General features: G+C 46.3%; 1 protein-coding gene across 5 annotated transcripts in view; it reads right to left on the reverse strand.

The window, feature by feature from the left end:
• Positions 1-16,647, reverse strand: part of GGT5 (gamma-glutamyltransferase 5) — a 60,655-nt gene that overhangs the window by 22,118 nt on the left and 21,890 nt on the right. Inside the window, exon 1 of one of the 5 annotated variants that reach the window (XM_065567957.1) lies at positions 9,778-10,332. The exons of 3 other annotated variants lie outside the window; for them this stretch is intronic. In XM_065567957.1, coding sequence (XP_065424029.1) covers positions 9,778-9,806 — 29 coding nt within the window. In that variant the 5' untranslated portion in view covers positions 9,807-10,332. Of the gene's footprint in view, positions 1-9,777; positions 10,333-16,647 lie in introns of those variants that run through there. One more of the 5 variants, XM_065567959.1, reaches the window with a different exon arrangement.

Raw genomic sequence — 16,647 nt, forward strand, 5'->3', positions numbered from 1 at the left:
AAAACAGAAGGTTTATTAGATGACAGGAATACAGTCTAAGCCAGAGCTTGTAGGTACAGAAACAGGACCCCTAAGTCAGGTCCATCTTGGGGCAAGGAGGCCAGGGCCCCATCTGGGCCAGAAGGTCACCTGATCTCTTTGTTCTCCAACACCTTCAGTTGGCACCTTTGCAGGGGAGGGGCCCAGGCCATCCGTTGCCAGGAGACAGGGTGTCGGCCATTCTCTGTGCAGACAGCACCACACAGACCCTCTAAGGCTCTGCCACAATCACACACCCTTATCCCACCACCTAGATACTTAAGAAATGCATAGGGGAAACTGAGGCACCCACACAGTATTCAGAGAAAACATTAAGAACATTCCCACTTCGTCACAGTTGATTTCACAACACAGGGGGAAATGAGTTACAGTAGGTGGGAAAGGAAACTGGAGAGAACCCCTGGAAAAAGAGGTAGCAATTCTGTGTGAGGATCTAAAATCTGTACAAGGAAATGACACAGCTGGACCATGAAGACTTATTTAGGCTGAGCTGAAGGATGAAGAATGAAAATAGCGAACAATCATCGGAAATTGCTACAGCTTTTTAAGCCACAGCAACCAGGCAGATCAGGAAATGATCATACAAAGAGGAGGAAAGCTATTGAAAACCAGAAGCCCCCCAGGAGAGCACAGCACACTCTATAATGCAGAGCTGAAGTCTTCACAAAGTATCTTAAGTAATGTAATGTAAGTGATTTGTGGCTAGTTCAACCGCACTACGTTTTCAGCTTCTACGACAATTAAACAAAGCACCATTTGGTTATTAAATACATCGTGGGGGAAGGGAGAAGTATGAGTTACAGGTGGATGGGAAACAAGCCCCAGATCTGAACACCAACTCTGTGGAAATTCAGGGTCTGAGTCTTTGCTCACTAACAGCAGTGTAACCCCACTGGCTTAAGTGAAGCTACTCCAGACTTACACCAGAGTGAACGAGCTCAGTCAGGGCACTGGATCCCAATCTAGGCTTCATTTCAAGCTCAATCCTCACTATGGAGCGGTGACCAGCGCCTCCAAAGTAATGGCTGGATCCACAGATCTGTTCCAAATCTCACTGAGCTTGGAGGAAGCTCAAATCCCCACTCACTGCAGGCCAGGCATTTCCATGTCTCTATTTATAACATATTCTGGGGCCCTCTCACCATCTTCCCAACACTAATGAATTTAGCCTCACAACACTCCTGGCACACGCGGCAGTATTCTTCCCATTATACAGATAGGGGAACTGAGGCACAGAGAGGGATTCGGGGAGCTGCCCAAGTTCACACATAGCGTTTGTAGCAGAGACAGGAACAAAACCTAGATCTCCAGTCCAGTGCCCTACCTACAAAGCCACCCCACTTGTAGCATGAGTTTAACCCCTTATACAACGAATGATGTCGCTGTTGAATGATTATGAAAGTACCTTGCTCCCCTCAGATGAAAGGAGCTTTAGGAGTGTAGCTCAGTGGGCCAGCTTACCTCTATTATATTCACTGCTTTGCATTATATTCAGCGGTAATGCAAGGAACCTAGAGGCTTGTATCCTGTAAGACATTGGCTTCAGAAGTTAGCATGAGGCTTGAAGCCTACGAACTTTGGCATAGATAAACTTAGCTAACGCATAAGTTTTGGGGAACTGGAGGTAGAGTGTAGGAGGGAATTTTGTCCATAATGACATCAGCCAACCACAGAACATGAACTGACATCGGCTTCTGGAAGGTTTTGGACGGAATATCCGACCACAAGAGTGCCCTGGCAACAAATTGACATATATGATAATGGGGTGAAATCATAAATACACTAACCTATAGAAGAAGGACACCTTAACATTGGTAAGGGGAGGAAATACAAATAAGGAAGAGGGGAGAAACCCCTATTGAATATGCATTAGACACGGGTAATGTCAGCATAACATATTATAAAGTGGCATCCCAGCCTAGGGGCAGTAGGGAGAGAGATGTAGCTCTTGGGAGGGACTAGAATGATGGCCACTAGTGAAGATGAAGAAGGTGACGGTGATGAGGAAGATAATGGCTAACATTTCAGGTTGTTCTGCAAGGGATGGTGTGAGTATGGATGTTCAGATGTACTTTCTGTATTATCTCTAGCTACCTTACCAAGTTAGAGTGCGTGTGACTTTGCTAAATGTATTAATAAGTTATTTGTAAATATAAAAGATTTCCTGTAGTGTGAGTGTTGCACCTGGGCACATCGGGGTTCCCAACTATATAATTTTAATAATACTGGGCCTGATCTTGGGACAAGAACCTGTCAACCCTCAAAGTGCTACAGTAACTGGGAATTTTTATTCATAATCTATAGATCAGGCTACAGGAGTGAAGCATTATTAAGATGACGTATTTGCATGGAGGCTAAGCAACAGGAACTACCCTTCTTACTACTGCACCCTCCTACAACTCCGGTTAACCTCGAGTGACTCTCCTAGTGGCAGATTCAACCACCCCAATTTTCAGTGCTGCCAATCCTAAATATTCAAAAGGCACGAATCAGGGCCCCCAAAATCATAAGATATTATTGAAAACCCTTGTGACGTTGTGCAGTCTATATGGTTTTATAAAAACATAATAAGAAGTGAATATAATGTAACTGGAATAGTTTTATAAAAATATGATAAGTGAATATAATGTAACTGGAATATGCTTTATACAAAAGGTCTCTTGTAAGGTATCATTACAAAGCTTATAATCTACTGAGTGTGATCATCCTATTTGTATAAATGTACCACTCTTGTATCTAAAACTAGAAATATGAAATATAACTCTGAGGGCCTATTGTAATTATGTAAAGTGTGGGCCATTAATAGTGGTTTAGAATCTTGATGACTCCCATTAACCAGGACCATTGTCTGCAGATGGCTGTGTTTACCTGTTAGTCTTCCTGTGTATGTGTGTGCTGGCAAGTGGGTAATGAAGTCTTGCAGTGACATGTGATCATGCCACCTGAACTGGAATCCATCTTTAACCTGGTGCTTTTCCAGTGGGGGGGAGGCGGGACCCAGATGGACAAAGGGTTCCCGCCTTATGCAAAAGATACATAAAGGGGTGGAAGAGAACAGAGGGAGAGAGGAGCCATCATGAAGAATCCCCTAGCTATCACCTGAGCTGCAACAAGAGCTGTACCAGGGGAAAGAATTGTGCCCAGGCCTGGCAGGTGTCCAGTCTGAGAAAAAGCTTACTGAAGCATCTCTGAGGGTGAGATTATCTGTATTCAGTTTGATTAGACATAGATTTGCGCATTTTATTTTATTTTGTTTGGTGACTTACTTTGTTCTGTCTGTTGCTACTTGGGACCACTTAAATCCTACTTTCTGTATTTAATAAAATCACTTTCTACTTAGTAATTAACTCAGAGTATGTATTAATACCTGGGGGAGCAAACAACTGTGCATATCTCTCTATCAGTGTTATAGAGGGCGAACAATTTATGAGTTTACCCTGTATAAGCTTTATACAGGGTAAAATGGATTTATTTGGGTTTAGACCCCACTGGGAGTTGGGCATCTGAGTGCTAAAGACAAGCACACTTCTGTGAGCTGTTTTCAGGTAAACTTGCAGCTTTGGGGCAAGTTATTCAGACCCTAGGTCTGTGTTGGAGCAGACGGGAGTGTCTGGCTCAGCAAGACAGGGTGCTGGAGTCCTGAGCTGGCAGGGAAAACAGAAGCACGGGTAGTCTTGGTACATCAGGTGGCAGCTCCCAAGGGGGTTTCTGTGATCCAACCCATCACAACCCTCATGATTTTTAAGCTTAACACATGTGGATGCCATTTATTTCCCTTCTGGTTTTAGTGTCTTTAGGGTGCACTTAGGTTCTGTTTTCAAGCTTTTCTCTGCAATTGGGAAGGCTAGAAACTTATTTTTTCAAATGAAAACTGAGATTCTCACCTAACCACATGCCTCCAGAAGCTGTGGCTTTAAGAAAAACACCTCATACCACGACAGTCGGCAACAGTGAGGTTTGTTTTCAACCACTCCTCTGCTGGTCAGACAAGGACGCCAAGCAAAGACGTTGTTAACTCCACTCCCTGCCCAAGACCAAAGCATGTCACCGCCACAACACACTTCAGACGGTATCTGTTGGCTCAGTAATCTGAAGTTGTTCGAGTAGATGCAGACCTGTATTCTGCATTGGTGTGCACGCACCCAGCGTGCCGGTGCGAGAGCCTTTTGCCTAGCAGTGCCCATAGAGGGGCAGCCCTTGCGCCTCAGGGCTGCGGCCCCTCCCCGGCTATATGAGGCTGTGTTGCCCTGACCCTCCTCAGTCCCTTCTTACCAACTGTGGCTGGAGTTGAAGATCTGTCTGTGATTGTAGTCTTACAACCTTGCATTTACTATAAGCCTAGTTTACTGTACACAGGTAATTAGTTAGTAGTTAGATAGCATTAGTCGATAGTGTTCCCCCCTCGATGCCCTCACCAGGCTTTAAACACTGTCCTTGTGTGGAGAGGTGATCCCCAACAACGAACCCCCCTCCCCACCACGGTGCATGTTTTGTCTCAGTGAGGCCCATCTTAAGAGCGCTGTTTGATCGTTTAAAAAGCAGACTCAGGGGGCATGGGACCTTTGCCTCAAGCAACACCTGCTTCAACAGGCCATGCGGCCTGATCCGGTACTAAGGTCCTCCCAGGAGAACAGTGCCTCCATAATCTGGATGTCAGGTGATGTCTAGTCTTTCACCTCACCTGTTTATGTCATATGCAGACTGCATGAAGGGGCAAGTGGTCTCAGCACAGACCATCTCTAGATGGGTAACATCCTGTACCAAGTCTGTGTATAAGATAACTTCAGCTACACCTTCTCAACGGATATGGCTCACTCCACAAGAGCACAAGTGATATTGATGGCATTCCTCAGTGATGTGTCCATACTGGACATTTGCAGGGCTGCCATGTGGTCATCTATACATACATTTACAGACCATTATGCTATTACTGCATCTTTAAAAGTGGACGCAGCCTCGGAAGGGCAGTCCTGTGATCTCTATTGTGACCCACCCTTCGTCCCCTCTGTACTGGAGTCTCCTCTCATGGGCTTTCGGTGCCAAGGAACTATAGGGGGGGTCAGGGCAGTGCCACCTCATATCACCAGGAGGTGCGATCGCTGTCTTCTACGCAGCCTGCTAAGCTAGGCAAAAGTCTGCAGCTTCAGCGCACTCGGTGCACGCACATCTAAGCGGAATACTTGTCTGCATCACATCTCGAAGAACCACAGTGACAGCAAGCAACCATTTATTTTCTCATTAAAGTGGGTCCCCCCCGCCCCCAGGCCCTAGTAGCCTTAGAACCAAGCAGCATGGAGCTAAGGATTAGCAACAGGATATGCACAATATTCCCTGGATGCTACTCTCTGGGAAGAGTAAAGCCTAGTCTCCACTAGAAACGGTTTCCCAGGATAGTTATATTGGTAAACCCTCTAGTTTACATTGGCACAAAGTGCTTCTGATGATAGAGCTTAGTTCCCTGAGTGAAATAAGCTATCCCAGCAAAAGCACTTTTATGCTGCACCTACACTAGGGCTTTTACAAGTATAGGACCGTCACCCGCAAAAAAGTCACCCTTCTACTCAATCTTACTCTACTAGAAAACATTTCTACTGTAGACCTGGCCTAAGAGAAAAGGGAATTGCATTTAATCTTACCCCACTGATCACGAGCCACCTCTGCCTGTGGGGGCTTGTTTCACAAGGACCTCTCAGAAACACAAGTATAAAAAAACCTTCATTCGTTTGGATCTGCAGGAACATTCTTTGTGTAAACAGGTGGCCCTTACAGTTGGGAATTTTCCATTAACATGATCTTGACTGATGTACTTAAGTCATGCTAAATTACTCTGATAGCTGATCCCAACGCAGCCCAAGCCAGGAGTGAAATATCGGATTAGGACACTAGCTGGGGCATGCTGGCACAAGCAGCTCTGTGAAGGCATCAGGCTGTAAAATTGGGTCCCTGTGTGTATCACTATTTATATTTTGTTATTTGCTCAGAACCATCCAGGATTAGCGACTACTAGAAACAGAATACTGAACTAGATGGGCCATTGGTCTGCTCCACTGGGGTTATTCCTGTGCTCCCACAGAAATCACTGGAATCTCTGTTTCAGAGACCAGGTTTCCAGCCTGGCTTTATCTCTCAAGTGGAATAAATCTGCCACTCTCCACTTGTTCCCTGAGGGGAGCTTCCATGTGAAGAAGCAGCAGTGAATGCAGAGCCCTGGGTTGGTTAAAGATGTGTTGAAAGATCTGTCTCTCTTCCCTACTTCCATCCCTTATAAGCAGGGCCGGCTCTAGCTTTTTTGCCGCCCCAAGCCAAAAAAAAAAAAGGGGTGCCGGACCGCCGAAGCAAAAAAACCAACCAAACAAAAAAACGGCAGCCGCAGGGAGCGCGTGGAGGGCGGCCAAGGCGGCTCGCAGGGGGGTGAAGGGTGGCGCCCGCCCGCTCCCTCCGCTCGTGGGCAGCCAGGTTCTGCAGCCCACTCACAGCCGGGCAAGAGGGGTTCCCCCCTCCCGCCTTGGGGTGTCTCTCCCGGCTGGGCAGGCGGAGCCCCCGCGGGCTGCAGGAGGTGCTGGCTCAGCCGCTCCTTTAAAGTTGGCTTGGCCGGGCCAGGCTCAGAGCGGCGGGGGATCAGAGGCCAGTGCAGGTGGCGGGGAGTGGCGCATCCCAGGGAGCCCGGAGGCATGGTGAGCGGCGGGGATTGCTAGTTTCTGCGCCCCCGGGCGGGGTCCGTGCCCCTGCAGGGCTGGGCTGGGAGCAGAGCGCGGGGAGCCGGCCGGAAGTCCGGGGAGGCTGTCAAAGCAAAAAAAAAAAAACCACGACAGGGTGGCCGGAATGTGCCGCCCTAAGATTGGCTGGAATGCCGCCCCTTACAATGTGCCGCCCCAGGCACGTGCTTTCTCGTCTGGTGCCTGGAGCCGGCCCTGCTTATAAGAAGTTCCCTTCACTGCTGGACAGATGTAGAGTTTTTTTCCTAGCATAAGAGGTTTGAAGGGAGTAGGGACAGGATTTCAAATATAAAAAGCCTGTGACCATCATATGAGCTGCTGACCTTTCCGTAGAAGAGACCACAGATTCCAGCACTTGAGTTTACCGCTATATTTATAATTTATGACAATGTTTGCAATTCCTATAAACCACATTCACCATTGTCCTATGGCCCCTTGGCCATTATCTTTTTTTTAGAGCAACACAGATAAATCCCTCACACCCTCCTGAATATTTAACATTATGTGAGAAATACCACAACCTAAAAAACCCCTAGGCCCTCTTCATTCACACACCATACTGGTTGCTTATCTTTGCCAGAAGATGAGCAGTTCTTGCATAATCCCAGGAGATACACGGAGTGTTTACCCTTCATGGACAATTCTTTCCACCCGATCCAAACACACATGGGAATTCAGAGCCAGTGCCCTCTGCATTTTAAATGCATTAGTTCAGTGTACTCCTGGGACACATGGCCAGAAAGGGTTAAGCAGCTCGCAGGCTGAATGACCCAGATTCAATCTTTAGAGACATGTTAGAAAACTATGTAAATGGTAATTGGGGTCATTTCATGTTAGATGGGCTAGAATTTTGAAATGCAATCCTGTATTGTTAGAGAATTAGAGGTGATCCTAACCGCATGTGTTTACTTATATCTTGTTACATGTTAGCCATGTAAACAGACAGTTCCTGTCTATTGCTATAGCTATTGATTCAGAGATAAAAAGGAAATATTAACATTTAGATGAAATATGAGAGAAATAATGTAATTGTCTGAATGTTTCTTTAAAGTTTGTGGTAAGCTGTATATGAACTACTTAATGGGTAAATTACCTTATGTTAATCCATGGAGTTAATTACTGGTGATATTTGGGAAACAGAAGGTTAATCAAAGACCTATTTTTCACCCAGGACTGTATGGTCAAGAGGCTGCCAGAAAACTGTATAAAAACCTCTTGGGACCTGATCCTTTCATCTCAGATCTGCTTGAGGCTTTATGCAGGGGAAGCTTGACTGAGATCTCCAGTCCCATCTGGATCACCCTGAATATGAACATTGGACTAGATAACCTATGGACTAATTCTGAAAGAACTCTTTGCAGCTACAAAGCTCACCATCATATGAATCTGATCTCAGAACTGCACTCATGTCTGTATGCATACTGATCTTTTAACCAACTCTCTCCCTCTTTTCTTTTTAAATAAATTTTAGTTTAGTTAATAAGAATTGACTGTAAGAGTGTACAGGGGTAAGATCTGAAATATTCATTAACCTGGGAGGTCATGTGTCTGATCCGTTGGGACTGGTAGAACTTTCTTCTATGGTGAATAAGATTTTCAGTAATCCTCATCATATTTGACTTGGGTGTCTGGGTGACCTATTGCTGGGTTGCTTTAAAGGAACTCTGTTTTGGCTTCTGGGTAACGAGTAGGGTATTATAGAAGCTGTTTGGAGGCTAGCTTGGTGGATCTAAGTACTGGAATGACCACTACCTCTGGGGATTGTCTGCCCCAGTCTTTGCAGTTTGCCCTAATTAAGTAATCTCAGTGTGGCTCCCCTGGGACCCCGGTGACAAATCTGTCAGCAAGTTGGAGTCTATAAGTCACACACATACTCCCAAGGGCCTCAGTCTGCTGCTTAAGCTTTTAAATTCCCAACAAAAGCAACATTTATTTAACAACAGCAACACTGTGTGATAAAACACTATTTAATTACTACAAACACTTCTAGAGCTTTATAGTAATGCCACAGATACAAAATGGTGAGACCTCAGCGTATAGTAATGCACTCTCTCTAGCATAACTTGACACAAGTTAATAAACTCAGGCAAATTCAAAGCTTTAAAATGTGATTCCAAATGAGATCAATGAGAGGTGCCCGCATCCAGGCCTAAGAATGAAAATAATAATATTTGTACATTAAATAGTCAGAGTGTTCCTGATATCAAGGACTCATCTTGTGGATCCCATTGAAGTCTGGTTAGAACACATGCAAAGTCCACTCTTGACTCATGAAAAGTCACTACTCAAGCTCATTAACTGGAATAAGTCATTCACAATCCAGCCCAATGCTGATGAAGGTACTTTACTAACCTGGGCTGTGGCAGCAGAGGGAGAGGGGGTACGGGTGGAATCCTGTCTGCTCTTGGTTAGGCAAATGGCTAGCTGTGGTTTCTGCTAAACTCTATTCATTTTATATTCATTTGCTTCATCCTTCCAACCCACCCCAAACATTTGTCTGTTGCATCGGATCTCACATGTTGTGAGCCCTCCGGGGTAGGAACTGTCTTCTTTTTTCATGTCTGTACACCACGTAGCACAATGACTAGAGGTGCTAGGTGCTACAATAATACAAATAATAATCATGTTGTCAGAGCTAAGTAGGAAGCAATTCCTTTTAACAATCTGCAAGAGGATCATGCATCTTCCTGTCAAAGTAGAGCATGTTTTAATGTTTAATCCGTTGTTTTGTTAACACACATTAACTATGTTATGAAACCTAGACTAGATGGCCCTGAAAATATGCAGTGTTTAATGACCCCGAGTGCTTTACGTACTCCTTTTACTGACTGATGAAAACATATGTGGTAGTGACTTTACTCACATGAAATGCAACCATCTCTGTGGTCAAATACAGCATCTGTCCAAAAGCACTTCTTACTATTTCTCAACTGAAAGGTGACATTTCAAGAAGCTCAATGCCCCTCTCTCCCAACACTACATAAGGGCACTGGGCTGATGTTGAGGGAAGGTTGTCACGTACCGTATCAATAACACCATTTCTTGCAGCATCTGGGCTTTTCCTTAGGCCTCGCATCCACGTACAAACCCAGCCTAGCTTATGAGTGCTGCAGCTGATGAAATCATAGTATTAGATGGCCTAGTTTGAATTTTGGCAACCTTTTCATACCTTGGCAACTGCCAATATCCTGTTCTGTTACTGATGATGATGGTGTGGGTTGAGACACTCGGCAAACACAGCTCTTTTAAAGGAACCTTTCCTGTAACTAGGGTAGGTTTTGTGGTTCCATTGATCCTCGATTTCCATCAGAGGCTGCAATTCCCACAGTCTCTCGTAGATGAAAGAATGCCCCAACACACTAGACTCCTGCCCAATTACACATTTTTCTCTCTACAATTGGACTTGTAGCACCAGTTGCAAGGAAGGCAGCAGAATTCAAAGGACAGGCGCCATCCAGAGCTTCAAAGCAGCACCACTAATATGAGGTCTCTGCTCTATTCTCAGCAGCACCAGACAGTAAGCATTGACCCTTGGAGCGTTCCCGGCAGCAAGAGCAGCAACTGATGAGCAAAGGTCTGTTAACAGGGAGAGACTGTTTAGAGTTTAACAATCCCTTCGGGGGGGAGCAGCAAAGGAGAATAAATAAGAGCTTGGCTCCACTCCACGTCCACATTTCATTCCAGTCTGTTAAAGCAGCCCCAGCCAGAGGAGCTCTTGCAGAGGAATCCAGAGGGATTTCTTATGATGGATTCAGGAGATCGCAGTGGAGAACAATCACAAACAAAAGATCAAGCCAGCGTCTTCCTCACAATGCCAGATGGTTGTTCCCAGCAGGGGTCTTACAACCCTGGCTGGCTATGCGGTGCCTTAAGGCCCTGTGTAATTGCATTTAAAAAAAAATTCACAGCAGTGTCCCAGTTATGGGTTTTATTTTCGTGGGATATGTAATGATGCTGGCTTTGGTGGGATACTTCCGAGAGTGTCAATTCAGGACAAATTGCTTAAAGCTGGGCAGTTACAGCCCAAGGCTGGGGTTCCTTTGCACGCCAAGGCAAACCAAACCAGCCAAACAGAGAAGACTTTGGTCTCACCCCACTGGCTAACCATAAGTCATACAGGCAATTCCCATAGACACTCCAGTTTACCAGTATCACCACCAGTGCCACTCATTATGGGGACAAATGGTTATGAAAACCAATACCCCAGTAAAAGAAAAAAGGTTCTCTCAATACCAAAGGACCAAGCCCCAGATCCAGGTCAATATACAAGTTAGATCTTACCCACAGATCACGCTGTTGCCAGTCCTTTAGAATCTAAAATCTAAAGGTTTATTCATAAAAGGAAAAATATATGGATGAGAGCTAGAATTGGTTAAATGGAATCAATTACATACAGTCATGGCAAAGTTCTTGGTTCACGCTTGTAGCAGTGATGGAATAAACTGCAGGTTCATTTAAGTCTCTGGAATACATCCACAGTTGGGATGGGTCATTCAGTCCTTTGTTCAGAGCTTCAGTTTGTAGCAAAGTCCCTCCAGAGGTCAGAAGCAGGATTGAAGACAAGACGGAGGAGCTGCAGGAGCTTTTTATAGTCTCTTCTCATGTTGCCTTTCTTTCTTTGTTCCAAAGACAAACTATCCAGCACATGGCATGGAAAAACCTCGAGTCCTGTCCATAGGCATGTCTCTGCATGCCTTGCTGAGTCACAAGGTGTATCTGCCTTCTCTCAATGGGTCAATTGTATAGCTGATGGTCTTTAATGGGCCATCAAGCAGGCTAGGCAGTGCTGATGCCAGATTGTCTGGGGTATCACAGAAGCATAGCATAAGTTTGAAATACGGACAGTAGAGAATCAATACTTACAACTTTAAATACAAAAATGATACATGCATACAGATAGCATAATCATAACCAGCAAACCATAACCTTGTCTTAGACACCTTATTTGACCCCCTTTATGCAAAATTTGGTGCCACTACAGGACCTTGCTTGCAACAATGACCTATACGGTCCCGTTCATATTAATAATGTCACAGGATATGAACGGCCACCAAGGCCCCTCCCCCCCAAACTGCCACAATATTCCCAGCAGTGGGGAGGTGAAGCCAGGCATCCCTGCTGAACCCACGGCTGCATTTGTAACCTTTCCCATCAGTTGCTTTTACACCTGCAAGGACCTGTATGGTGCACAGCAGAGGAGGCAATCTCATTCTGCACCAGAGGCTAATTGTGTGCATGGAGGTCAGGTTAAACGTTGGGCATAGGCCTCCACATACACAGGGTGAGGTTCAAGCACAGGCTAAAAAAGGTCTGGGCAGATAAGGACCAATTTTAAGGAGCCAAGGATTAAATGTAAACACCTATAATTAAAAACGAAGTGTTTAGATGTGTAGGCTTTGCTGCTGCTGCTGCTGCTAGGTAGGGCTAGCCTGGTGGCCTCACACATCAGTCCTGCTTATCCATTTCTACCTCTCACAGAGATGATCGGAGCCATGCTGCTGCTTTCGCTACTGTCCCTGCCCCTTCCCTGGGACTTTCTTTTTTTCTATTTTTACTAAAATTGTAAATGTTCCCGTTTTTTGCCACGTCAAACAATCGGGCCTAGTTATGATGCAGGAGGCTATAAAGCTTCTAGAGCCTCCTGCCTAAAGCCAGTTAACGAACAACTCCTGCAATAGTAGCGGCGACTGGGTAAATTCTGGGAATGTGAAGGCATTAAACACTCTTGGGAGGTATTTCTTATTCTTCATGCAAGCTTGGGCCTGAAGACGATACCAGCCCTTGACTTGGCTGACTCAGATAGCTTATCAAGAGCAAAGGCAACAGCTGTTCCTATGGAATGTGTAGTGGCCAAGCTGATAAGTCTTAAACTAGGAGGAGATCCCTCGGAATGCGGAGAAAGATTCACAAGAAACACCAGAGGTCTTCAAAACTATAAATGACTTTTATAGCGTATCCTTGGCTTATGAAGTGGGATTCATATTAATGTGAACATTGCTTGGCTGTAAAATTTTTGGCCTTCCTAGCTCCCCCATCCTTTAGGGGCTTAGCCACAAGGAAACTAGCAAAGCCCCTGGGGGATGCTGTTTCGAAAGAGACTAGTTTCCAGCATTCTCTTTAGTATGTACTGGGGAGGTTGGAAGATTGATGGCTGCTGGGAGGGAAGGTCAAGTCAAGACAGGATTCCCGGCTGTATTGATTCCCAACTGGCCCTGCCTTTCCTCTGCTAGGAACAAACTCTTCTTCTGTGGTCTACCTTTCCAAAGCCCTCTGTCACCCCCTGTTGCTGGCTCATGCCCCCACTTTCAGTTTCAGAAACAATAGCAGGCAAAACAGCACACCGCAGAGGTGGTGGTTGGGGCGGGTGGGTTTCTGCCTAGAGCTCTGAGCAGGAAGCCCCACCAGAAGGTGGATGGAGGCAGGCGGGGATGGGAATACATAGTCTTTTGTCTGCTTGGGAGGAAAAGCCTCTTCTAATGCTCACACAGGGGGTTATAATGACCTAAAAATGCAGAGAAGGGAAAGGCTGCACTGTGACTGGGAGATTCAGGCCATGTGTGGGATGGTACCTGGTCTGAATACACCTCTGTGCAGAATGCTAAAGACAAACAGATTCCTCAGGATTCATGTTTAGATACTTCTCCATCTGTACGCTTTGTGGGCCAAGGGGGAAAGAGACCCCATTGTTGGAGCTGGACTGAGGCCACAAAATTCACATCTGTGGCTTTCAAACATCTATGGCTCCCACAAAGGAAAAGTTTGGGTGCACTCAGGTTTCCTGCTCAATCTACTACATACGCTCTCTGTCCAGGGTCTGTAGACTGGATTGGCAGGAAGAGACAATAATATAATCGTCCTATCCCTCTCTCCATCCCCCATAAGCATACCATTACACCACAAGGGACCTAGTCGTCTTTCAGCACTGGAAATCCTTTTATCACCCAGAAGCCAGAGATGATTTTCTTTAGCCCCTGAGTTAGTAACAATAAATCTAGCACCGAATCTGTGAGTGATGCCAGTAAGGACAGTGAGACTTCACATACGTACAGCTTCTGTCTCGAGAGGATCTAAAGGGCTTTAGAAACATTCTAGTGAACCAAGCCTCAAAAACATCCACGAGGTGGAATTATTATCATCATAACTGGGGAAACTGAGGCACGGAGAGGTTGCAAGTTGCCAACCACAGGTTAATTGAAGCGCCTGGAATAGAACCCTGGAGGGCTGAGTCAGCTTCCTCAAACCACTGAGTTATACTGCTGTCGAGATTCAAGTACAGGGTCAGGCCAGTGAAGGAGACAGACTTTCCTCAGAGCATCCTCCCATCTCCCCAGCTTCACTCACTGGTGCAATTCCAGACAAACACTTCATTAGAGTGGGAAAGAGCAGTGCCCAGAGGGCTTTGTCCTCTGGACAGGGAACAGCTGCTCCTATTATAAGGGGCCCAGTTGAACTTCTCTTGAAGTCAATGGAATCTTTCCTTTGGTTTTAATTGGAGTTGGATGGGGTCTGGGTTGCTTCTTGGCTCCTTGGAGCTCAGATCAAGTGTTGTATTAAACATTATTAATCAGACAGTCAGGAAGCTTGTGAGATGCTGCAGTATGTAATGCCACAGGAATCTCATCTCCAGTCATTAATGGCTCCTCATTGCAAAGCATGTGGCAGACACTTTATTAAAAAAATATTTTGACTGAAGAATAAAAACCAGCAAAGTTTCCAAATCTGGAAATAACTAGGTCAGGGTTCAGGAGAGCTGCGTTAACTTTAGGGATTTGAGCCTTTGTAATCACTTGAGTCACTTTCATTCAGTACTGAAACAGAAATCCAGAGATCAAAAACTGGATAGCGTCAAAGCGACATGGGCTGAAGGGAGCTCTGTGTGGGATGGTGGGGAAGAGGCGATGGCAGCTCCGACACAGAAGTGTGAGCCAGGTGGTGAGGGCAGGTTTCAGAGACGCTATAGAGGAAGTAGCAATGGGATTTGGTGAGAAGCTAGATGGTAGGAGCAGGCTGAGGCTCAAGGCTGATACTATGTGACAGGGAGGGTGGTGCAGTTGCTGATGAAAAGAGGAACCAGAGAGAAGGGAAGGTTTTGGAGGAAAGGAAAGATTATCAGTTGTGTCAGAGGTCAGAGAGGGAGCTCAATGTGTGGGAAATGGGCAGAAGCAGGGAGGTGTATGCAGGGCCGGCTCCAGCATTTCTGCCACCCCAAGCAAAAAAAAAAAAGCCGTGATCGGCGGCGGCAGTTCGGCGGCAGGTCCTTCACTCCTAAAGGGAGTGAGGGACCTGCCGCCCCCGAATTGCCGCACGTGCTGCCCCTCTCCCTTGGCCGCCCCAAGCACTTGCTTGTTAAGCTGGTGCCTGGAGCCGGCCCTGGGTGTATGGTGCAGTGAGGTAAATTTCCAAGTCACCAACATAAAGGCGATGGCTGAAGCCCTGGGAGCAGCTGAGGTGACTGTGGGAGAAAGCCTGGAGGGAGGAGAGGAGCAGACTGATACCTGTATACAACAGTCCCCACCACAGCATTGGCATCTGAATAGGAAAATCCCCACGTTAGCTGAGCTGGATATTTCATTCGTTTCCCATGGCTTTCATGCATGTGCCCCAGCAATGCAATAGCCCTGCTCCCTGAAGCAGGGACTCAGAAACACCACCACCAACAGGGCTTTCTTTATTGTCCAGTCTGAAATGCTGGACAGAAAACAAAGAGGTGTGGAAAGTACTCCACTTAGGAGGAACAATCAGTTGCACACATACAAAATGGGAAATGACTGCCTAGGAAGGAGTACTGCGGAAAGGGGTCTGGGGGTCATAGTGGACCACAATCTAAATATGAGTCAATGTAACACCGTTGCAAAAAAAGCCAACATCATTCTGGGATGTTTATAAGCAAGGCACAAGAAGTAATTCTTCTGCTCTACTCCTCGCTGATTAGGCCTCAACTGGAATATTGTGTGCAGGTCTGGGCGCCACATTTCAGGAAAGATGTGGACAAACTGGAGAAAGTCCAGAGAAGAGCAACAAAAATGATTAAAGGTCTAGAAAACATGACCTATGAGAAAAGATTGAAAAAATTGGGTTTGTTTAGTCTGGAAAAGAGAAGACTGAGAGGGGTTTACAAGTACATAAAAGGTGTTACAAGGAGGAGGGAGAAAAACTGTTCTTAACCTCTGAGGATAGGACGAGAAGCAATGGGCTTAAATTGCAGCAAGGGAGGTTTAGGCTGGACATTACTAACTGTCAGGGTGGTGAAGCACTGGAATAAATTGCCTAGGAAGGTTGTGGAATCTCCATCATTGAAGATTTTTAAGAGCAGTTTATTTAGACAAACACCTCTCAGGAATGGTCTAGATCAGTGTTTCCCAAACGTGGGATGCCGCTTGTGTAGGGAAAGCCCCTGGCGGGCTGGGCCGGTTTGTTTACCTGCCCCGTCCGCAGGTCCGGCCGATCGCGGCTCCCACTGGCCGCGGTTCACTGCTCCAGGCCAATGGGGGCTGCTGGAAGCGGCGCGGGCCGAGGGACGTACTGGCCACCACTTCCCGCAGCCCCCATTGGCCTGCAGCTGCGAACCGTGGCCACTGGGAGCCATGATCGGCCGGACCTGTGGACGGGGCAGGTAAACAAACCGGCCCAGCCCGCCAGGGGCTTTCCCTACACAAGCTACGTCCCAAGTTTGGGAAACACTGGTCTAGATAATACTTAGTCCTGCCATGAGTGCAGGGGACTAGACTAGATGACCTCTTGAGGTCCCTTCCAGTTCTATGATTCTATTCAAATCTAGTCTAATCTATTCTAAGTGAGGTTTGGCTGAGGCTAGCTAGAGACCTGTCCTTGTATCTGTCTGTCTCAGGAACCTCTCTGGCCCACATCACCACAGTACCTGAGCACCTCACAG

This window comes from Chrysemys picta, chromosome 15 (assembly GCF_011386835.1).
Source record: "Chrysemys picta bellii isolate R12L10 chromosome 15, ASM1138683v2, whole genome shotgun sequence".
In the NCBI taxonomy this organism is placed as follows: Eukaryota; Metazoa; Chordata; order Testudines; family Emydidae; genus Chrysemys; species Chrysemys picta.